A 24,946-nucleotide genomic window follows, 5' to 3' on the forward strand; every position below is an offset into this window, starting at 1 on the left:
TTCTGTTTAGAGTCAAGTTAGTGTTTTGTGTCTTTGTTTGAGGCCTGATGTCGAGCAGAGGTGTGTGTAACTGCACTGCTCTGTTATATGTGTGAAGTGTGTGCTTCTCTTCAGCATCATCTTTGTCACTGCTGATTCCTTTGTGTCATCATGTGTTGAGAAGAGAGAACAGTTATAACGGAGGAGCAAAAGGAAGCCCTGAAATCTGCATCAACAAGGAAGTGTTGGCTCACCAGTGATCCCAGCAGAGCCACTGGTTTGGCTCCAGTTGTTCTAGATTCAATGATGTTGTTGCTACAGATACATGTCAGCATCTTTATTGAATTTTATATGAAGCAGAAATGGTGTCATTAGGAGAAGAAGAGGAGAACAAGTCCGGCGAGGAGGCAGCAGCTCTTAAAGATGAAACAGCAGCTCAGCCCTGAGCTCAGAGAGCTGCACATGAAAAAGCTCCTCAAGCAGATCCTGTCAGAGGTTTGTCATCAACAGGAGGAACTGTTCACATCATAGGATGAAGATGCTGTCAGCTGGATGAAGAAGGTTATTTAATGCAAACGTTCACACTGAAGTCAAATTGTTGTCGTGTTGAACAGATTCATGTACTGATCGTCTCCAGAATGTTAGAAGAGCTTCAATGAATCATTAGAAACAACTTACAGCTGCACAGCTGTGTCAAACACATCTGTGTGTCATTGTGGGATTGTTGTGTTTCTACATGTGACACACGTCTAAAACATGCACACAATCTGAACACAAACAGGGACTCATGTGTTCCCACAGCCAGATGCTGAGAGCCATTTCCTTGTAGTCCTGTGTCTACATACATGAACCATTAGATGTTATTGGAATGATTGTCAGCTCTGATAGTTTCATGTGTGTTTAGCTGGACGCTGTTTGATCCTCGACATGTTTAAAGGTGTCCAGTCCTGAGACACTGGGGCTGGAAACAGCTGTGATGTCATTGGACTGTCACACAGACAGAAGTGCATGAAGTGAGCAGCCGAGGAGCCGCTGATGTTTTGGATTCAACAGCATTTGAAAGGTCGACACAGACACATTTGCACACAGAAAGCTGAATCTGTCATATGCCACAGTGAACTCACTGTTCAGTGTTTTTCAGGAAGCTTCTTAACTGCCTCTGCTGCCAAACAAGCAGCTGATGTCCTTGAGAAGAAGCTGAAGAAGTCTTCAACAACAAATACAGGAAGTGGACTTTCAAATACTAGATTCACTTTAGACTCACAGAGAAATGACTCAACCAGCTGTGTTTGACTATATGAAAGGTCAGTGTGTGTCTGCACACAGACTGTTGTGTTGGACTGTTATTCAGTTGTCTGCTGAATGTTTTCAAATGTCTGCATCTCAGCTGTGATGAGGCTGGGGGTCATGGGAGGCCACCGTAGCAGCCTCTTCAACATCATGACATCATCATAAATGCTGCTGGACTGTCTGATGGGCTGACGGTGAAAAAGCCGTCGGGAAGGAAACAGAAGACATTTCAGAGGCTGCAGCAGATTTCTTTGATTCGGGGCCTTTTTCAGCTTTATTGGACAGAGCAGTGAAGATAAGTGACAGCAAAGCAGAGAGAAAGGGGGCGTGGCCCGGGTCAAAGCCAGGCCAGCTGCTCTCCACCTCGTGGTCACCTGCTCATCCTAGTGAGCTCCACCAGCAGCCCTTTCACACACTTTACACTGTCAAACACTGTGTGTGGACCTCAGCTAACAACAGGCTACATTTAAGTCTGGACTACATGCTTTTATATTGTTTTTATTCCATCAGCAGCTCAACATCATGAGCAGCTTTGACATAAAGACATCAAACTCAAGCTGACTTTAAACTACTTTTAATACAGGGGCTCAAAAACAACAACATCTTTATTATATATCAGGACACAAAGTCATTTCATCTCAAAGGGAAACAGCTTTATTTGGAATAACCAGCACTATCAACTGGTTTGGGATCTCCACCAGTTTCATGTCTTTGCAGCTTCTCCAACAAAGTTCCTGTAAAATCAGCATGTTTGTCTTTATTGGTTTGATAGTGATTGATTATTCAGTCCCAATCTGCTGTCATCTAAAGAACAAAATGATGTTTCTATGAGTCACAAAGCTCCAGATGTTGTCGGCTTCACAAAGAAAACAAAGAACTTAAACACAAAGTGTTTGGAGCCAAAATGTTCCCAAGCTGCTCTTTTTGAAATGGCAGAGGTACAGTGGTGTCTAACAGCACACTGTGGAAGGCAAACATGTTATTGTTGGATGAAACTTCATGAATCCTTTGTAGATTTGAGCTGTTGGAGCCTTTCTTTTCTCTTCAGGTGTACAGATGCTGAGGAGGCAGGTGAAGCAGGTGGAGCTGTTGTGATGCTGGCAGAGGGTGTGTCTTAGTAACTCTGTGAGGCAGAACTGGATCCAACATTGTGGATGTGTTGATGTTGGAGCCATTAAGAGTCTCTGGCCACACTGTAGGATTTCCCTTTGATCCACTGTGGGGGCATTTTGGAGTCTGTCAGTGAAACTCTTCATGTTTGTGTTTGACTCCAGTTTATAGAAACAGAGAAATGTGTCATGCTTTTGTTCGGCCTCCACAAATACACACATTTGTTCATTGGTTGGACTTTTTGGAAGGAGACACATTGAAAACCATGTTAATAAGATCTTGTTGTTTCCTGTGGATCCGACACAGAGAGTGGACTTCAGACAGAAAGCGTGGAAGAGATTTTAGAGGCCGTGTGTGGCAACAGGAAGTTTCTGTGTGTTTGCTGATCTTACATGTGGAAAACAACACGTGATGTTTGTGAAGTTCTACAATGATCATTGTTCTCACAGCATTTTGAGTGGGAACAGTTCAAACTGGGAGTAGTGGGAGTTATTTACTGATTGAAACAAGCTGAATGTTTCTGTGACGATGAAGATCAGCAGCTCAGCTGATCAATGAACTGACATCTATCAGTCGTTTCATGAGATGAAGTCATCAGCAGACATTTGTTCTGACTGTGTGATGAATGTCAGAACGTCAGGGCTCTGCTTTAGTCACTGCTTGATGATCATTGGCTCATTGTTGTATCCAGGGGCCCAGTCTGACCTCTGACCTTTGCTGCAGGTCTTCTGTGTTATCTCCACTTTCATGTCTGATCTTCTGCTGTATCGTCCAAAATAAACATCTGGATCATTTCCAACACTTCAGCAGATCTTTAGTTTGGGCAGTGCAGCACAGAATAACACATATTGTACTATACTGCCCACTTCCTGATCTTATTGGATCTGTGTGTGAGGTTGGTGAAGGAAACACATGTTTACTGAGTGAGTCGCTGCCATTAGGAACTAGTTTTTATATCACAGCCTGGAAATCACACAGGACCATTTCTGCAAGTGAAAAGTCGTCATTGGAGGAAAATGATTGTGTAGTTTGTGCGACTGAAGAATTGTCCCAACTACATGTGCTGCTGACCTTTGACCTTTCCTTTAGGTGCACAGAGGAGTCTGTGGGAACATCCAGAACTGAGGCATCTTGTGTACAAACGTGTTCAGACCAGATGTCAAATGATGTCAGATGTCATCCGTGAATGGATGCAACTGTGGATCGTTCCAATAAAATGAGGCAGTTTTGTAAGTACAAGCCCACTACAACCCATCATCAACATTTTAAATTACATTATACATCTTCACTGATATAAAGCACCACTATTTTAACCTGATTCACTTTTTCCACCCTAACAGTTCATTCCTCAAATCAAACAAGATATTTGACCCTAAAAAAATGCATCAACAAATAATTTTGTAATAAAATATTTATTCTTCAACTTTTACAAGTGAAATCAAACAAGTGTGTTTAAGAGTGAAACCAGAGTGGAAGCTGCTCATATAGAGTCCAACCCAGGCTAAAGTAAGCTGAGTAGAGCAGCACCATCAAAGTGTCGGCTCTCTGAACACGGTGCAAGATCGCCATCTGCAGGACAAAACTAGTTTTTCTCGCCCTCCTCGTCAACATCAAGATGATGTCATCGTACAGCAACTGATTCCCTGTCCGTCTGGAACAAAGCATTTACATTAAAAAGACATTTACAGAAAATACAAACACCAACAACACATCTCATCATCACATGATATTTTATTATTTATTATATTATATATTTTTATTGTACCATCAACATCAACAAATACCAGCATATTTTCTTTGAGATTGAGTAGAGTGGACCTTTCCCTTGGTTCACTTCCTGCTCGCAGCATCAGCTGACCTCTGACTTCCTGGTTAAGGTCTCTCAGCGTTGACTGGAATATCAAATCGGACTCACACCATGTTCTTGTAATGTGGTCATGTCTGTCCGCTGTTTGAAGAGCATCTCTGGCCTAAACACAATAGGAAGAACAACAACACGGCAAAAAAACAACAACACATTTCCATATTAGATGAAGGGCACCGTAACTGGAAATGGTAACATTCATCTGATGCTGCTTTGGATTTATCTTCTGTTTTAGACCAACTTTGATCACTTCGAGCCATCTTAAGTCCGTTTGTTCTAACTTCTCACTAACATCTCGTATGATTTCAGATCCCTGCTGTTCCCCAGCTGCCCTGTAGGTTTGTGCTTTGACCTCCAGAGGGCGACAAATCAGCACAGACAGAGAGCTCCATTCAAACTTTGCTGCCATCAGGAATAATTCTTCAAATATAATCATCAGTGTTTGAGCAGCTATGATATCAGGGACAATCTAGACATGTGTGACAATACTGAACATGTCACATGACACACCTCAAACATCATGTGATCCACTCTCAGTCTGCACTTTCATTCATGACTTCAACAGGTTGAAATGAGCTTTGAAGAAACATTCAGTGAAATAAATCTTTCATGGATTCATGTGAGCAGCAGATGAACTTTACAAAGAATCAGTGGATTTATCTTCTGTTTTAGATCAACTTTGATCACTTCGAGCCATCTTAAGTCCGTTTGTTCTTCTCACTCACTAACGTCTCGTATGATTTCAGATCCCTGCTGTTCCCCAGCTGCCCTGTAGGTGGCCTCAGTGTGTCTCACACCATTTACAGATGATTACAGGTCGTTTACAGTTCAAACAGGTCCAACATAAGAAATATGCAGAAAATATCCTGCTATAACAGTTTGGGTCAAAGTGCAGATGTTCCAGATGTTCTGAGTCTGTCTGTGTTTCATGTTAACATGTAGATGTTGGACCAAAGTGAAGCTTTTTGATGTGACAGCAGGAATGTGAAGTGTAACTCTGAGCTGTAGGAAATGAAACTAAACGCACTTTTTCTCCTTTATTTATAGGAAAGTGTAGGAGAGCAACAGATGAACAAGCGTTACTGTAACAGGAAACATCAGAGGACCTTTATGTTCATCATCATCACTGTTTCCTTGTTCTGTCACAAACACACACTTCCTGCTCTCTCTCTGATGGATCTGATTGGCTGTTTCATTCACAGGAGGTCAGGGCGTCACACAAACAGCTTTAACTGCACAACGACACACTTTAAATCATCTGCAGACAAACCTGTGTGTTTGATTTATGAAGAAATAATAAAGACGTGTGTACAGCTGTCCATGAAGCAGCTTCTCACACAAACTCTGACACTTCAGCCACTTTAATTCCTGCAAAGCTGCGTAATAAAGAGCTGTGACTGCTATGAGCTGCTGATGATGACTGCATGAAGCTCTCAGCTGAAGCTTCTTTCATTTATTTTAATGTTAATGTCGCCTTTTTAAGTCTGTGTGAGGATTTTAATGACACACATTAAAGGAGCTTCTTTGATTAGAACCAAATTCATGTTGATTTTCAGCCTGAAATGATAAAAACTTTAATAATTCTGTTTATAATCATCAACCTGGAGACTAATGAAAAGTATAATAGTGAAAGAAAGCCTTTATTATTTGAGTAATGCCTGAATCTGCTCAGAGACGGAGACAACACAGAGGTGTTGATGACAGTTTGACATTAACTGAATTAAAAACAAAGTGCTCTTATTGTGAAAATCTGCCTCCTACTTCTTTAAATCATTTTTATGTATTTTTTAACCTCACAGTGAAACATTGAGGCATTAATCTGACACAGTTTGATCAGCAGCTGTGTTTTCACTGACGTTTCACTTTGATTTGTTCAGACTGAGCAGAGAGGATCGGTTCTCTGTGTGCGCACTGCTGAGAAACACAAGCTCATTTCTGCTGTTTCATGAAAAGTGTTATGGAGGAACAAGAAGTTCAGCCTCTAAACTCTCAGCGTGAGGACTGAGTGAAGAGTTTCAGAGCAGAGAGTTTTGGCTCACAGCTTTTAGCGTCTACACAAAGAGACGATTACGCACTTGATCTGAGAACATCTCCACCTCCTACAAACAAACTCTCCTACGAGCAGCTGTCACAACCACAACAGGCAGAAGACTGGATTTCTTCAGGTCAGATTTCATGCAGTTTGCATAAATTGTGTGTCACAGACTTTGTAGTTCACATTTGTGTGACTCGTTTAAATCTTCTCCTCCTGAAAGTGAAACTCTTACAAACACATCAGGCCACAACCTGCTGCAGGTTAATGATTGATCTGAAGGCAGCTGACCTTTGAGCAGGAACTTGTGAGTCTTTTATTGTGTTTAGCACTGCCAAGTGCTGGCCTCTGCTTCCACCATCACATTTACACTGGTAGGTTCAGCACTGCTGCCTGCTTCAGACTGAATCCAGCAGCACAAAGACACAAGTTAATAAAATCAGCATCTATTCCTTTATCACTGCTTTGTTACAGAGGAGAACAACGCTCCAGTAACGCGTAATCCCATTACTTTTTTGAAGTAACGAGTAAAGTAAGGGATTACTATTGCAAAAACAGTAATTCGATTACCGTTACTTTCCCGTAGGAACGCTGCGTTACTGCGTTACTAAAACCGTGATTTTTTTGCGAGAATGTCTCACGACAGTGACGTAAGCGAGTGCGACGTTAGTGACAACAGCTGTGTGCAGATCAACAATGGATCACATATCGAGTGCAGAGAGAGTATGAGCGTGCAGCGTTTAAAGCGTGGAAGTACTGACCTTACTTTGAGTTTGATTCCATAAAAAGTGACAAAAACATTAGTGTCCGCTGTGCGTGGGAAGAAAACTTCTTTTTACAGCGAAAAAACCCCTAAACTTCCAACAAGCAGCGAGTAGCTACGACGTAATGGGAAACTCACAGAGAAACTCGCGGATTCTTCCACTGACCGCGGCACACCTGCACCAGGGTAACCCTCCGCCTGCCCCACTCCTGCTTTACAGGTGAAAATAGAGCAACAGGACCGCTGAGTCTTTGACTTTATTTATTTTCTGCTGTGTTTTACTTGCATCTATTTGAAAGACTGAGTGTAAACACAAAAAATATTTTATTTTATGTGCTGGAATGTGCAGGAAATAGGTTTCAATTTAAACTAATTTCTTCCAGTCAGAGAATGTTGCATATAATTAAATGTTTGCTCGATGCATAAAGTTAAAAGATTAAATCTAATAAAACAAGTTTTAAAAAGAGACTTTTCCATTTGATTACATTTTGTATGATGGATTATGCAGAAAAAGTAGAATTGGGCTGAAAGATCTATCACTTTATCACCTACTCAGGTTGGAAATCGTGTTTTTAAAAAGTAACTAAGTAATTAATTACTTTTGAAAATAAGTAATCAGTAAAGTAACGGGATTACTTTTGGGGGGAAGTAATCAGTAATTAGTTACACACACACACACACACACACACACACACACACACACACACACACACACAATAAACAGCTCTTATGCTTCTGTATGATTCTCAGTGCTTTCCATTTGCGTGTCCACAGGTTGCTGTAAGTGGTGCTTGACTGCAGTTTGCTCTCATTTCAAGTGGTTTGCTGTCACAAAGCCAACAGGAAGTCCGGCCATGGTTGAGCCAACTGAAGATGGGTTGAAGGTGGCGTCCTCGTTTCCTCTGTGAGTGCGAGAGGACAGACAAAGCAAACACCGTTTGGACAGCATTAAAATATTTACACTGATGATTAATGTTGTGTCTTTGCACCTGTAGCGATACATGTTGGAAAATGGAGACTTTAGCCACCAAGACTGACGTGCCTGGAAACTTCCCTGTGAGTACGCCCACAAAGACAGGAAACAGTTTAGCCACCGCGGTTAATCCTCCATCATCATCATCATCCAGTATTTTTCACATCTTTTCTTCTGCTGTTTCCCTTGTTGTCAGTCACGGGGTTTGTGACTGAAATGCGTGTGGTCGACGGGAAGCCTGACGAGTACGGCCTGAATCATTCCATCAACACCGGACGGAGTGAAACCTTTGTTGAAAACAGATTATATGGTAACGTTGCATTTAGCTTCAGTAAACTGTGAAGTTACAGCAGCAGATTTACATCACGTGGCTTCACAGGAAGTAGTCTGGACCTCAGCGCTGAGGTTCAAGCAGCTCTGCTTGCAGACGGCATCCTTCCTGAAAATGTTCTTCATCTTCCTAAAACCAGAACTTTTACATTGGTGCTGAAGTTCTATATAAAAACAGCCTGAAATACAAAGTGATGTTGTGCACTGATTACCTCACACTCTCCATGTTTCCTTCTACAGAGGAGTGTCCGCCTGAGTGTTTTGTCTGATCTGTTGTTGATCGTCTCATTGACACTGCATGCAGATCTGACACCAGGGCTGGACTGGGACAAAAAATGGTCCCGGGCATTTTGACTGGAGACCGGCCCCCCAGGTATTAAAGGAAAAACCATGAAGCCTTTGAATGAAAACAAACGCTGTTGTCACAGTGATGGACGCTGTCTTGTTGGTATACATGCATCAGTCTAATAAACTTAAACCTGCACCATCCTCCCTGTCCTGGTATTCTAAACAGGAAGTAGACTGTTGGTCGAGTTAACCTCCTGAACATCTACAACACACGGTGGAAACCTGACATTAAGACAGAGACTAGAGGTGAGACATGATCATTGCTGATTACTGATGACAGATTTAGATATATTTTCATAAACCTTTCATTTGCCACATCAATAAACAGCACGGCAGGGCAAAATATGTTTTCTAACATGGCAACCTTTAAAAAGTGAAAGGAGACAGAAAGACAGCTGAGAAAGAATCAAACTGACTTTTTGATGCATTTTACACACAGTACTGGTGCAGAATCTAGAAAATGTGGGAAACACTGGCATCATATGCAGTACTTACTTCTGAAGAAATTATGATGGGACCCTAAAAAATGACTATGTACAATAATGGATTTCTATACATTTTACATCAGATGAAAACGTTTGTTGTAAGATTCAGATAATTATTTATTAAAAGCATTTTAAATGAGAATAAGAAAGAAAAGTATTTCTTTGTGCCCCCCTCTCCCTGTTAATGCCCTACCTGCCCCCCTGGCAACACTTTGCTAGACCCGCCCCTGCACAGTTACCAGCTGTCAGCTACACAAAAAGGATCCTGGTGTTATTTGTCTCTCAGAAACAGTTCATAACTTCAACTCATTTTTGTTTTGTCATGTTTTGTTCTTTACATTGTCTTTCTTCTATATAATTGTTAAACATTTAATAAATATGTCTACAAAAAGATTTTAAAAATCAGACATTTCACACAGACACCCAAATGATTTCTGACTGATGAAGGGGGCTGAAGGTGCCCTGCTCTTGCCCAGCTTCTGCTGCTCTCTCCCTGCTCACTGTCAGCAGCTGGCAGCCTCGGTCCTGCCTGAGACTCTTCATCTATCAGTGCCAAAGAATATGGGAAATAGCAACGCACAACATGCACATTACAAAACAAGCACATGAATCAGCATTACATTCATTAGTGAAGTGCTGACGTTCGTTCCTAAACTTTGGGCCTTAATTAACATCACTGTGAACTAATGTTTGCTTTGCTTCTTAACCAGTGAAGCAGCGAGGGGCTTTCTGAGGTTCCTGCTCGTAAATGCCCAAAATGAGTCGAGTATTTCTCTGCAACTACAAACTCTGCTTTCATCAGAGGTGTAAATATTACAGCACTGTGTCAGAGTCACTGAGGCTGGAACACAGAAAAAGGAAGTAGATGTATTTATTTTTAGACTTTATTGCCTGGAACCACTTTAAAAATACGCTTTGGGTCACAATTAACTGCAGAAAACCAGGAATCCACATATGAACATTATCTGTGCAGAGATTTATGCTTCTGAAGGTAAACAGTGAAAACTTGCAGCACTAAATGCACAGATAGCCAGGTGTTTCACATTTTGGTACCATCTGCCAGTTTTCATTTCTTAGGTATTGAAGAGCAGAAATGATTGAATTTTATTTACATGCTTAAAAATGTTTGCTTTTGAATATTATTTGAAGAATTACCCACACACTCAGGCACTGTGGGCCTGTTTCCCTTTGCACAACCGCGTGTTGGAAACGGGCCTTTTCTCTTTAAACTCTGAGGGGCTGTAACTTTGGCTTCTATTGGCAGATTTGCATGATTGACCCTCTTTTTAAAATAGTTTTAGCCAAGAGAATCAAGCTAACATCACTGTTTTTACGTCAGCTCACGTCACACGAGCTGTTTCAAGAAAAGTCCTCCTGTCACACAGCAATGCCTACATCAATCACACCACTCTGCTTAAATAATAATAATAATGTTTAGTGAAGCAGGTGAAGCAAAGGGCTGCTTTTAATAGGCTGGGAGACCCAGGTGTGCTGCTTTAGCTGCTGAGCCTCTCATGCTAGCCTCCATCTATAAGCTGGGATCACAGGAGCACTGCAGTCCTGACTAGATCAAGGATTGTTATTCATGCAGGTGACAAAAGTTTACATTCACAGAGTCATAGGATTGAGCCTGGTTTGAAAAGCAGCTGTTTAATGCAGCTGCTTAGAGTTCACACACAGTAGAAGAATCAGACTTGAGTCACATTTCAAACACTGGAAAAATACTCAGCAAGTAACAATGAAAACAGCACAGACTCAGTATATCCTGTTCAGTCCTGTGTTTGATATGAATGTGCTGTTCAGAGAGGATCTCATGTCCTCTTTTACAAAGCCTTTGTTTCATGATGTTTGTGTATAAATGAATGTAGGTGTGTTTCTAAGTGTGAAGGAGCCCTGGGAGAAAAGACTGAAGCTTGTGCCAAAGAACAAACAGGAAAGAAAGATCAGCATTAATGAAGACGAGCACAGAAGGAGCCCAAGCACGTGTTGCTTTTTCAGATTTCTCTAAAAGTGTGTGTTCATTTGTTCCATCCTTCACAACAAACAACAGCTGACAGACACACATGCACTCTGTGTCACTTCACAGGGGCTGATGAAAGTGGACACAGTAAAGGGAGAGCTGGACCTGCTCTACACATCCTGCACTCTGTTAACAGACTTTATTCTGCAGCATCAACAGATAAAAATATATGAAAATATAGAAACGTTTAACATTGTGACTGTTCACATTAGTGAAGCTGTTACTTTGCTGCCAGGTGGGAAAAGAAGCCTAAAGCTGAGTCTGATTAAACATCTGCTGCACCAGAGAGTTTCATGGCCCTGCTTTATCCTGTGCTTGCTGACCACCTCGTCCTGAAACCTCTTCATCATCCTCACAGTTGTGTGAAGAAAGAGGGAAGCAGGTGGAAACCATCTGTGCTGCTGTGTTCACTTGTGTGTGTGCGTCTATGGTCATATCTAATGTGTACCTACAGACAAACACAAACACCTGGCATTGCACAAGAGTCTCTATGGAGCAACCTGCAGATGTCAGAGATGTGATTAGAGGGTAAAGTGGACTAGTGAGAGCATCTATGTTGTTGTTGTCTGCTGGGGGACAGCATCAGCTGCAGAGATGCATCAGGATCAGCAAACTAATCTGCAAGGCTGCAAGTGTCACTGAAGGAGTTTGAGTCAGTGAGGGACTCAAACTCACACAGCTGGTCAAGAAGGCTCAGCAGCTGCTGTATTTCCTGAGGAGGCTGAGGAAATTTGGTATGTTGGCCAAGATCCTCAGCAGGTTCTACAGCTGCACTGTGGAGAGCAGCCTGACCAGCTGCATCACTGCATGGTACGGCAGCACTACTGCAAACCGCAAACGCCTGCAGAGAGTGATAACAACTGTGGAGAAGATCATCAGGACCCCGCTGCCCTCTCTGCAGAGCAGCTACCATCACAGAGTCCAGAGGAGAGACACACCTCTGCCCTCGAGACGAAGGTTCAGAAGTGTGAAATGTAGAACATCCAGACTCAACAACTCCATCTTCCCCACTGCTATCAGACTCCTGAACAGCTGACCGACCTCAAACTGCAGTTTGCACATCAGGTCACTTTGCACACTAAGTTCATTTTGCACATTAAACTCCATGTACATCCATGTACATCGACATCTGCAGACCACACGTGTCTTCAGTTACTTATTTGTACTTATTTGCAGTTATTTATCTTTTTATTTTATTTTTTTAAGTTATTTTTTATCCTTATTTTATCTTTTTATTTATTCTTATCTTGTTCTTTTAACCCTTATCTAACTTGGCATTGTGCACGGTGTGTTTAGATTCAGTTTAAATTCAGGGACATGGAGCCCCTGTTGATCCTCTACCTAATCACACGAGCCACGGTGTGAGAACGGGTGTGGGTCACAATCAGCCAAGGTTTTGGGTGAACCCATTGTGAGATCTAGCCCCATCCCATCATGTGATTTCCTGTGATCAAATGTCCCAGGATGTGAGTGGGCGTTAAGACGTCCATGTCCCTCTTCAAGCAACTTAAAGAAGTCCAGACGCTTTTCTTTCCAAGCTCCTTCAACAACATCATTCATAGAACAGCTTCCAGCTTCTTTTGCTCGGCTACAGTTTGGATGGATTTGCATTTAAAGATGCAACAAGACTAAAATGGTTAGGGTCAGGAGGTCAAAGGTCAGAGCTCCTGTGGGTCTGAGGGCGGCCTCACGCTGGAGAAGGATGAAGGAGTCTGACCTGAGCCAGTGTTTGACATGAACACATCAGCACTGCTGTCAGTGAGCCTAACGACAGCCGTTAGCATCATTTCAGTGTTTCAGTCATAAAAACACTTCCTGTCTCTGTGGTGGTTACAGTGACATCATGCAGTTTGTGCTTTGACCTCCAGAGGGCGACAAATCAGCACAGACAGAGAGCTCCATTCAAACTTTGCTGCCATCAGGAATAATTCTTCAAATATAATCATCAGTGTTTGAGCAGTTATGATATCAGGGACAATCTAGACATGTGTGACAATACTGAACATGTCACATGACACACCTCAAACATCATGTGATCCACTCTCAGTCTGCACTTTCATTCATGACTTCAACAGGTTGAAATGAGCTTTGAAGAAACATTCAGTGAAATAAATCTTTCATGGATTCATGTGAGCAGCAGATGAACTTTGTACCAACAACATCTTCAATAACAGAGTCTGAATGAAGCTCAGGTGTTGATGCTGCTCACTGATTGGACGCTTGGTTTCAGCTCTGCTCTCAGTCTTTACTGCACAGGTGAAGGTAGAAAGTGTGACTGGATCTATAGACTGGAAACAGAGAAACATGCTGAACATTTGAAGCTTTGCAGCAGAAATGTTCATGTTACAAATACAGCAGAGCTGATCTGGGATCAGTGTGTTCACACCTGCAGCTACAACAAGGTTTCATGTCTCCACACGTCAGCATGTGAACTTTACTCTGACTCAGTCTGAGCAGTCAGACGGCATATTTTTAAAGTTAACACATCAGCACACACAGAGCTGAGCCCCTCCCACCTGTGCTGAGTTTCAGGTGGAGCCCCGCCTCCTTCCAGGAAGCAGCTCACCTGTGTGTCCGTGTTTAGTGTCCAGGTGTGGAGTGGAGCTTGTTGTTGGTGTGAAGAAACTGTAAGTTTGCTTTGTTTCCTCCTTTAACAGTTTGTCTTTAGGAACTTTACTGTTTGTTCAGCTCGTGTTTGATTTCTTCACACAACAAACTGTGTGTGTTTGTATTTCCGGTCTCTCCATTAAAGTCAGTGTGTAATGTTTCCTGGCTAACATCAGCTGTGTGCAGCTTAGTTCAGCACAAATCTGCCGCTCCATAGTTCACGGTAACGGACTCACAGCTGGACCAACGAGGCCGAGTGTGTCCGCCACTCTGAGCTACGTTCGTGTTTGTGTACTTGTAGTTTGTACTTTGAGTTCACTCAGAGCCCACAGAGGACGCAGCGTACGTGATGACGTCACAGCCCTTTACCTCCTTTACTGTCACTGTGATTAATATTTACACAGGAGACACCTGCAGAGCTCTGACGCTAAGCTAGCACACAGCATGCTAACGCTAAGCTAACACTAAGCTAACACTAAGCTAAAGCTAAGCTAACACTAAGAGTTCTTACAGACACGAGTTAAAAAGCTGCTTTTAGTTTGTGATCAGAGTCCAGGACTGAGAGCAGCAGCAGAGCTGATGGATGATGAATTACTGGATGGAAGAAGCTTCTCATTAGCAGTGAATCAGTGTGTGTGCAGTTCTCTGCAAACTCAGCAGGAAGAATTAGTGTGAAGCTTTAACTCTGCTGATCCTCTTTGAATCCTGGATCAGCTGAAATGTTTAAAATGTTGTTCACACGTGTTGGACTGACTGAAGCTTCCAGTCACAGTGAATCAGTGTGTGTCAGTGAATGCATCGTGTGTGCTTCAGGCTCCATCTAGTGGACTGATAGCAGAGCAGCTGATGGCAGCTTCCTCTGCCTCACACTGCTGTCTGACTGCATCCAGCTGACACTGAGATGAAGCAGGAAAGAAGCAGCTGATATTTGGACAGCACACATGATGAAAGGAGGATTTCAGCTGATGTGCACATGAATGATTTGTGTTTCCTCTGCAGGTAGAAAGTGTGTGTGAGCTGAATTGAGCAGCATGGATCAGTGTGAGGACAGAGAGGAGGGAGCCCCTCCCTCTAAAAGCACTCTGTGTGGGGAACATGAGAGCCAGACCAAAGCTCAGAGGTGAGATGACCATCTCTAACTGTCCATGACTCTTCTCCATGTCACAGCTCAGCACTCACATCACTGCTCCATCATTATTCACAGGAACCAGCCTGGACCTCCACCCAGCTCTGTGTCCTCTAAGAGCAAACGGGTGAAGCATTTCTTTCGTAATTTAGGGCAAAAAAAGTCATCTGACGAAAAGTAAGTTCATGTCAGTATTAAAATGTTTGAAATTTTAATCAGCTTTTACTATTTAACAATTTATACTTTATTTATACTTTTTATGTAATGTATTGGACACATTGGATGTGACACATGTTTCATGTTCACTTACTTTTAGCGTCAATCAGAAACCACCCAGCTCTGTGTCCTTACAGAGTGATGCGTCTGCTGGTCGCTTCATTGATTTTAAAGTCCAGCCTGTGTCTGCTGCAGAGAGGTGAGCTGTTAGCAACATGAACTCTTTGATTAAACTGCTTGATGTTGTTGGATATAAACTACAAACACGTCGTTCCCTCAGTCCCATTTAAACTGTCTTTTAAAACAAGCCTTTGGTTTCTAAACAACTGAAAACCCACTTCAGCAAACAGGAAGTGATCAGAGCGTCCGTCCACTTCCTGTCAGGCCCTGCAAACATTTCATATTGAAGAAAAGTAGCTGACATCTCACATTTTTACTCCACCACATTCAACCATTTTGACATTTTACAGCATGAAACTCTTGTCACATGACTCCTGTTATGTTATAGAGTCATGTGACCACCAGGGAGGGATTTGTATGGATGAAACACATTCAAATCAATCTGATTCATCAATGGAAACATTTTTGGTGTAAATGCAGCAACACTGAAAACGCTGAAGATAAAAACACAACAGATGAAATATGAACAAATCGAGGCTTTGAATACACGTGTGTGTGTTTGAGACACAGAGATAAATGGATTGTGTGTCTGTCCTATTGCTGCGTGAGGGTTTTATTGTAGATTTTGTGCGTGTACACTTTTGACCACGAAGGTGTTGAAAGGGCGTAAAACAGTTGGAGGCACCAGAGTGAACACTAGTGCTGTCAGTAGATTAAAACATGACTAATTAATGACACAATCTTCTGTCATTAATCCTGATTAATCACAATTACTTGATCAATAGCTGCAGTTACATTTTTCCAACTTTATATTTAAGCCTGTAACAGACGTTTACACCATATAATGAAGTCAATGCAGAATAAACACAAAGAATGTTAAACGCTTCAATTCAAAGAGACTTTGAATAGTTTTCAGTCTTTAACTCAGCTTCTCTGCTGTAAATACAACTTTGTAACAAACATATATACTAAAAGCTAAGTGTGCACTAATATATAATAATATATCATCTATATTACTGCTGTTAATGAAAATGTTTAATCAGACTCATCACAGGGTTACTGTGAATTCATTTGGATGAATCACCATTAAACATCATTTTTAATGTAAACGAATCAAAGTTCATTTCATGAGCAAACAGACTCGAGAGAAAAGGGCAAATTTACACACTTAACATGTTTATTGAACATGTAAACATTGATTAACCTCCTGAATGAGCCGACCCCCCCAGGGACAGTCCTGCATGCTAATGATGGGCTCTGCTCTGTACCTGCAGGATTCTGTCAGCCACAAACTCCTCAGCTGATCCTGAATCTGAGCCCATCTGTCAAACAATCATTTTCTTCACAGGTCTGTGGAGGTGGCACTGATCCTGCAGCAGTCTAACACTCTCTGTCACTCTTCTTCAAGTCTTTGACACGAGGAACCAAAACTATGTTATTAACAACACTAACAGGTCTGCAGTTTGTCCACTTGGCAGTTGTGTCATCAGTGTTTTGCATTGTTGTGATATTTTAAGCTGGAAGTGCTTCGGTGAAAAGAAAATTCCTTCTGTCACGATGTGCAGAATCCTTCATGTTGGTCGGCTGGTCCGTCTTGTTATTTTTTTAATGCTCAAACTTTCCATCGAGAGGTCAGTGTGTGTTTGTCATCTTCCATATTGAGCTGATTGGTTCAGCTGCCGTCACTAACAGATGTGCTGCACATCTGCACGTGTGCAAAGGTAACTCTACTCGGACAAACTGCCCGAAGTGCGTTGATAGAAACATTTCAGGGATTTTGAGTCGTTCTGCTCTCCAGATGTGTCGTGTTAAAGGTTTTTATCATGTTAATCATGATAACAGATGAACCCTAACCCTACATGTTAATTTTGACAGCACTGGTAACTCCTTTTAATGTTCTTCTGTCAGATCATTGATTAGACTCGACTCCAAATACGAGACTCAGAAAACTCAAATGAAAACTCAAATCAAAGCAATGAGAAAAGGACTTCTTGTGTTAGAATGAAAACATGTGGAAGTGGTCAGGTTTCAAACACTCGTTGAATCTGCTGCACAGTTACATTCAGGGACCTTTGGCCTCCTGAGAGCATTAGTTGATGGTTCATCACAGTTTTACCTTCCAGTGAGTGAATTTATCAGTTTGATGAAGTCTCAAAGTTTCCTCTGAGCTTCTGCAGCATCATCACTTCCATCACTGATGAAAGAAAGTTCATAGAAAACAGAAAATATATCTTCAGAATCTGAGAGTCTAAAACTTGACAGACTTGATTCAGATGAAGTTATTTGAGCAGAAACTCCTGGATCTTTATCCTGTGTTGATCTAATCCTTCATGGTTCCTCCACAGAGTGGACCAGCAGAGCTCAGAGGTTCCCAGTGGTCAGTCTGCCCAGCAGCATCAAACACAGCTGGACTCCATATTTATGGTCTGTACATGTACAACAACTACTTTATTATTAATAATAATGCATTTATTTATAGGTCCCTTTCAGAACACCAAGGACTCTGTGGACTAAATGACCAAAAGAAAACAAACTTTGAAATCAGACGGTGCAAATGTGATCACAGGGAAACGTTTTAAACATCGAGGCTTTAAACAGAAACCAAAGTGAAACAGTTTGTAGTCGAGATCAGTGGGAATGAAGCTGAATAACTGTTTCTTCAATAACTTTGAGCTCTTAAAAAACAAAAACTAGCTGAAAGTCTGGCTGCTCTTATGAAAAGTACAGAGAAATTATGGGTCGCTCAACACTTGTGCACAATATAGGAGTTTAAATAAATCTGAAGAATAACTCAAAGTCCTACAATCATACTGGTAAAGTCATCTACAGCTAACTATCCAAGTGGATTTGTTTAAGACAGCTCCATCTGCTGGTGGCCCTCTGCAGGTGCATGAAAGGGGCGTGTTTATATTGAAAGTAGTAGAGAAAGTAAACCCCACGGGAAGGAGGGAGGACTCTCAGCAGCTTCCAGCTCATATTCAGACATTTGACTTCTCACTGAAAGCAGCAAGTTTGAGTGTCTGTACCTTAGTTAGAAGAGATAACATGTCAGTAGTAATTAGAGTTGATTGAGCAATGCTGTCCTTATAATGTAGTTTATGATTTTTATACATCTTTTTATGGACAAGTCCAGTTTTTCTGTAGAGCCTCTCAAGTTGGTGACAGCAGTCAAAGTTCACGTGTAAACCAGAGCAGCAAATCAGGTCCAAATGTGTTGTTCACAGTGAGTGGGATCATCATTGGCTGTTATGTTAACCTCCTGCAGCAGGATGTCTTTGGTCAGAGAATGGATAGATCACGAAGTCATTGTTGAGTTTAGGGAGACAGTAGACAGTTGGAGGAGGTTCAGCCAGTTGACACACAGTAGATAAAATAACTGAAGGCAGGAGCAGACACCTGTATGACTTTCCACCTCTCACATAGATTATTTCCCTGGGCAGCGCCACAGGGCTGGTAGATGTAAACAAAGCTGGAGGAGAGGATTTATTCATCTGAGAAAAGTCACAGAGTTGTGTCTTGATGCTCAATCATCCAGGTACGTAAATCCCAAAAAGCTTGATTCTGTTCATCTGGATGTTTTCAGTGGGAGAAACGTTTCATCATCATCAGGTGACTTCTTCAGTCTCAGCTGACTGCAGGTTTCAATCTCATAAACAGGACATTTGTATGACTGAAACCAGCCCACTGAAGGAACAATGGGCTGGGAGGTCAGTTCATTGATCATTGGTACGCATATTGTCAGGACCATTGATCAATGGTTGTTGATCAATGGTCATGAGTCCAGTTCACAGAGAGCTGGGGAATGGCTGCAATCACAGCATGTAAGATGGTGACAGTTGTACCCTTGGGCCCCTCCTCCATTCAGAGATGGTCTTTCCTTTTCACATAAATGGCCTCCTTGACTCCGCCCTCAAACCAGCGTTCACATTTACTCAGGACCTTCTTGATGTGAAGTTCTTCTGCTTCGCTGGCTGCTGTGTCTGTGGGGATGGTGTTTGTTCTGTGTTGTAGCGTCCTGATGACGCCCAGTTTGTGCCCCAGTGGATGATGAGGGTCAAACCTTAAATACTGATCTGTATGCGTAAACAGAGTGAACCTTTAAGACCAGTTGTCTGTACGATCAACTCAGTCACCTGAAACATCTCCAAGTTTCTGGCTTTGATCATCAACCTGTTGGTAGTTCAGCTCTGAACACCAGTGAAATGTTTCTCCCACTGAAATCGCTGCATTCATATGAACAGAATCAACGCTTTGGGATCATGGAGTTGTGGACAAAGTCTCAGTTAATCAGATAAAGTCAAACCTATAATTGGTAAAGAGTTCGTGGATGATATGCCCCTTGATGGTAAAGAAGTGGATGTTGTATGGACTAAAGTTCAGAGTGGTGGGTCATTCATAAAGTATTCTGTTCCAGCTGCTGGAGGACAACATCATCACTTTTGTGAAGAACGAGCTGAAGAAGATCCAGAAGGCTCTGAATCCAAATAAGCCCCAGTGCTTGGAGTTTCAGAGGGAGGATGATGAGCAGAGGAGAAACAGCAGAGAGGCATTTGTGAAGATCACAGTGGACTTCCTGAGGAGAATGAAGCAGGAGGAGCTGGCTGACAGTCTGCAGAGACGTAAGAGGATTTATCTAAAGATTTAAGCTGCTGGATAAATGAGAGACTTGTGACACCAGTGTGTTCAGTCATTTCTCAGTGGGTCAGAAATTGTCATCAGCATTTTGTAAAATATGATTGTTAAAGTTGTATTTTTATTATTATTATTCAGAACTTCCAGCTGCTGTTTGTCATCGTAACCTTAAATCCACCCTGAAGAAGAAGTTCCAGTGTGTGTTTGAGGGCATCGCTAAAGCAGGAAACCCAACCCTCCTGAATCAGATCTACACAGAGCTCTACATCACAGAGGGAGGGACTGCAGAGGTCAATGATGAACATGAGGTCAGACAGATTGAAACAGCATCCAGGAAACCAGACAGACCAGAAACAACCATCAGACAAGAAGACATCTTTAAAGCCTCACCTGGAAGAGATGAACCAATCAGAACAGTGCTGACAAAGGGAGTGGCTGGCATTGGGAAAACAGTCTTAACACAGAAATACAGCCTGGACTGGGCTGAAGACAAAGCCAACCAGGACATCCAGTTCATATTTCCATTCACTTTCAGAGAGCTGAATGTGCTGAAAGAGGAAAAGTTCAGCTTGGTGGGACTTGTTCATCACTTCTTTACTGAAACCAAAGAAGCAGGAATCTGCAGCTTTGAAGACTTCCAGGTTGTGTTCATCTTTGATGGTCTGGATGAGTGTCGACTTCCTCTGGACTTCCACAAAACTACAATCCTAACTGACCCTAGAAAGTCCACCTCAGTGGATGTGCTGCTGATAAACCTCATCAGGGGGAAACTGCTTCCCTCTGCTCGCCTCTGGATAACCACACGACCTGCAGCAGCCAATCAGATCCCTCCTGACTGTGTTGGCATGGTGACAGAGGTCAGAGGGTTCACTGACCCACAGAAGGAGGAGTACTTCAGGAAGAGATTCAGAGATGAGGAGCAGGCCAGCAGCATCATCTCCCACATCAAGACATCACGAAGCCTCCACATCATGTGTCACATCCCAGTCTTCTGCTGGATCACTGCTACAGTTCTGGAGGATGTGCTGGAAACCAGAGAGGGAGGACAGCTGCCCAAGACCCTGACTGAGATGTACATCCACTTCCTGGTGGTTCAGGCCAAAGTGAAGAAGGTCAAGTATGATGGAGGAGCTGAGACAGATCCACACTGGAGTCCAGAGAGCAGGAAGATGATGGAGTCACTGGGAAAACTGGCTTTTGATCAGCTGCAGAAAGGAAACCTGATCTTCTATGAATCAGACCTGACAGAGTGTGGCATCGATATCAGAGCAGCCTCAGTGTACTCAGGAGTGTTCACACAGATCTTTAAAGAGGAGAGAGGACTGTACCAGGACAAGGTGTTCTGCTTCATCCATCTTAGTGTTCAGGAGTTTCTGGCTGCTCTTCATGTCCATCTGACCTTCAGCAACTCTGGACTCAATCTGCTGGAACAACAACAAACAACATCCAAGAAGTCTGAAACAGGAGATTCTGCAAAGAAACACTTCTACCAGAGTGCTGTGGACAAGGCCTTGCAGAGTCCAAATGGACACCTGGACTTGTTCCTCCGCTTCCTCCTGGGTCTTTCACTGCAGACCAATCAGACTCTCTTACGAGCCCTGATGACACAAACAGGAAGTAACTCACAGACCAATCAGGAAACAGTCCAGTACATCAAGAAGAAGCTCAGTGAGAATCTGTCTGCAGAGAAAAGCATCAATCTGATCCACTGTCTGAATGAACTGAATGATCGTTCTCTAGTGGAGGAGATCCAACAATACAGGACTTCAGGAAGTCTCTCCACAGGTAAACTGTCTCCTGCTCAGTGCTCAGCTCTGACCTTCATCTTACTGTCATCAGAAGAAGATCTGGATGAGTTTGACTTCAAGAAATACTCTGCTTCAGAGGAGGCTCTTCTGAGAATGCTGCCAGTGGTCAAAGCCTCCAACAAAGCTCTGTAAGTAAACATGTTGTCATCGCTTCATTGTTAAAATCATGGGAAATAAATCAGAAATGCTGAGTTCAAAGAGCACTGTAACATTTTTTTAAAATAGTAAATTAAATGATCATCAGTCACTCTGTAAATATATGGTAGTTTTAATGTTTCACTCCAGCATTTCTAAAACACACTTTGTTCTGTAACTCTTATCAAAGGACAATCCAGACCCAGCCTATAAGAACATGAGCTCTGATGCTTCAGCCCCTCTGACAGGTTTATTATCCTCAGCTTGTTCACTTGTCTCCAACTCCAGGAGTTTGGTTGTTTTATTCTAAAGCACAAACTTCACCTGCCAGACTTCACCTACATCTTTTTCTGATGTTCATAATTTAAGTTCAAGTTTGTATCTCACTTTCAGTGCACACCCTCCCTTTTTAAATATAAATCTCTGCTCTGCTGTCATGTTTTCATCCTGTATGGAGGGAGAAACTCGGTCTTCATTACTGAAATTGCCTCTAAGGTCGTGTTTCTTGTCAGTAACCATATGTAACTGTAAGGCTTCCATAACCAGTGTTATCACAGAATTACAGTGGGTTCACTCTGGGTCCTCTACAGTTTCTTCCCACTGTCCACAGACATGCAGTTAGGTTACCTGGTGATCTAAACTTCATGCAGGTGTGAGTGAGAGTGGTTGTCTGTCCCTCTGTGGGCTTAGTGGAAGAGACTGGATGGATCTCTGCTTTGTCTTTGATATATGCTGACAGCAAACATTCTCCATGAAGTCTGCATTTCAGCTCATCTCCTTTATACACACCTTTAACAGGAAGAGTTTTATACAGCTAGTGTTTAAAATCAAGTGTTATTCACAATACACAGGTAATGAGCATGATTATTGAATTACTAAAATTTTCTAAAATAATTGTTTTAGTTAATATTGTATGACAGTGTACACAGAATTATTAGCTCAGTAGGCAGAGTGGTCGCCCCATGATCATAAGGTCAGGGGTCGAATCCACCGAATAGTTACCTTGTGGTACCCCTGAGCAAGGTACCATCAAGGTACCAATCATGTGCACTGGACTGGTAGCACTCATAGTCTCATAGGTTTAAATAAATTTTTTAAAAAAAGGGTTCAACATATAAACAAATTTAATTTGATCACATATATTGTTTGTTTTTTTTGTTTTTGTTTTTTCCCTTTCTCTCACAGACTGAGCAGCTGTAACGTCTCAGAGAAAGGCTGTGAAAATTTGTTGTCAGTGGTCAGCTCCCAGTCCTGTAGTCTGAGAGAGCTGGACCTGAGTACCGACAGCCTGAAGGCTTCAGCAGTAAAGCTTCTGTCTGCTGCAGTGGAGAGTCCACATGCCAAACTGAATGTTCTGAGGTCAGATCAATTTGTATTATGTTTAGTTCTGTTTGTTTATGTGTTTGATGTTTGTTTTTGTTTATGTCTTTATCCAGTTATCCTTGTTTCATAGCATTTTTATTCATTTCAAAGTTAAACAGAAGTTTTACTAACCTGCTCAGCACAAGACAATAAGCTATTGCACCTTGATTACACTTTAACAACAATCTTTATTCATGTTTTTATCTTCAGACTTAACATCTGTGAACTCTCAGAGGAAAACTGTGAAGCTCTGTCCTCAGTTCTCAGCTCGCAGTCCTCTAGTCTGACAGAGCTGGACCTGAGTATCAGAAAGCTGCAGGATTCAGGAGTGAAGCTTCTGTCTGCTGGACTACAACGTTTAAACTGTAAACTGAATACTCTGAGGTCAGATCAGAAAACATTTAGTTTTTAGAATTATTAATTAAAGTTCATACATATGATGTTGTATCTTAGTATGTTTATGTTTCCTTTAAAAATAGAAAGTCAACATTTAATGTTGTGAAATGTATTAACAAACTCTACATGAGTACTTGTTTTATAGATTGTCTTTTATTTTTCAGACTGAGTGGCTGTAACCTGTCAGAGAGAAGCTGTGAAGCTCTGTCCTCAGTCCTCAGCTCCCAGTCCTCCAGTCTGAGAGAGCTGGACCTGAGTAACTCTGACCTGCAGGATTCAGGAGTGAAGCTTCTGTCCGCTGGACTAAAGAGTTCACAGTGTGCAGTGGAAACTCTCAGGTCAGGATTCAAACTTTTCCACAGATGATCATTTGAAATGTGATTTATATTATTGTATAAACAGGTAACTTTTACAGCTGTCAAGTGAACTTTTATTCACATTTGAGTGGATAATTGGACTCTGAATTACTAAAAGTTGTTATAGTCATGTCTCTGTTTATTTAAAAAAATACTTCATGTACTGCCTAATTTAAAGATTTAGGCTCCTTTGGGCCCATAATATATATATTTGATTTCTTTGTGAATGAAATTAGGAGGATATTGGCGACTGCTGATTGGCTCGCTGTTTGTTTTTTATTCACAGTACTTAATTTTAAAGGCTGATTTCTCAAAATGAGATGTTTATCTTTTCTTCTACAACACGTGGAGCCACCAAATCTTCTTGCTTGATTTATTCATTACAGTTTGATTTAAAGAATATTAGACTCGTAACATAATAAATATATTTATTTCACTTCTTCTTGAGAGAAAGAAAGGGATGACTGGGTGAGCTCCAGTGGTTCATCCCAGCAGAGAGAGCGGCACACTGGGCTGCAAATGATCACAGTAGTAATGGCCATAGTTTGATAAAACAGGCAGTCTTACCCTGTAGATAATACAGGGTTCTGGTGCCGATGTGGGGGAGGGGAGTCGCCCGGTACTAACTACATACTACTAACTACCTCATCCAGATGTCTTTCAAATCAAATCACTTTTATTGTCACATCACATGTGCAGGCACACTGGCACAGCACATGCGAGTGAAATTCTTGTGTGCGAGCCCCACAAGCAACAGAGATGTGCAAACACAACAACACAAACGAGCAAAATACAAGAATGGCCAACCTGAAACTAATAAATATATGTACAATATATAATAGTGTATGCATTTCTGGATGTGTATACTAAATATTTTCCTACGTGTGTGTGTGTGTGTGTGTGTGTGTGTGTGTGTGTGTGTGTATACACATTTTTACAAATTAAATAGTAAAAAAAAAATAAAATAAAATAAAAAAATAAAATAATAATAATA

At 41.8% G+C, this 24,946-nt stretch overlaps 1 protein-coding gene across 1 annotated transcript in view; it reads left to right on the forward strand.

The window, feature by feature from the left end:
* LOC146679781 (protein NLRC3-like) overlaps positions 1 to 24,946 on the forward strand; it is a 320,608-nt gene that overhangs the window by 290,930 nt on the left and 4,732 nt on the right. The window contains exons 1-5 of the mRNA XM_085450173.1: positions 19,683 to 19,882; positions 20,034 to 21,831; positions 23,024 to 23,197; positions 23,411 to 23,584; positions 23,761 to 23,934. Coding sequence (XP_085306299.1) covers positions 19,846 to 19,882; positions 20,034 to 21,831; positions 23,024 to 23,197; positions 23,411 to 23,584; positions 23,761 to 23,934 — 2,357 coding nt within the window. The 5' untranslated portion in view covers positions 19,683 to 19,845. Of the gene's footprint in view, positions 19,883 to 20,033; positions 21,832 to 23,023; positions 23,198 to 23,410; positions 23,585 to 23,760; positions 23,935 to 24,946 lie in introns of the transcript that reaches the window.

The sequence above is a fragment of the Copadichromis virginalis genome, unplaced genomic scaffold (genome assembly GCF_057382275.1).
Source record: "Copadichromis virginalis isolate Kocher_CV1m ecotype Utaka unplaced genomic scaffold, C_Virginalis_male_GT1.1 unmapped_scaffold_1, whole genome shotgun sequence".
NCBI classification, from domain to species: domain Eukaryota; kingdom Metazoa; phylum Chordata; class Actinopteri; order Cichliformes; family Cichlidae; genus Copadichromis; species Copadichromis virginalis.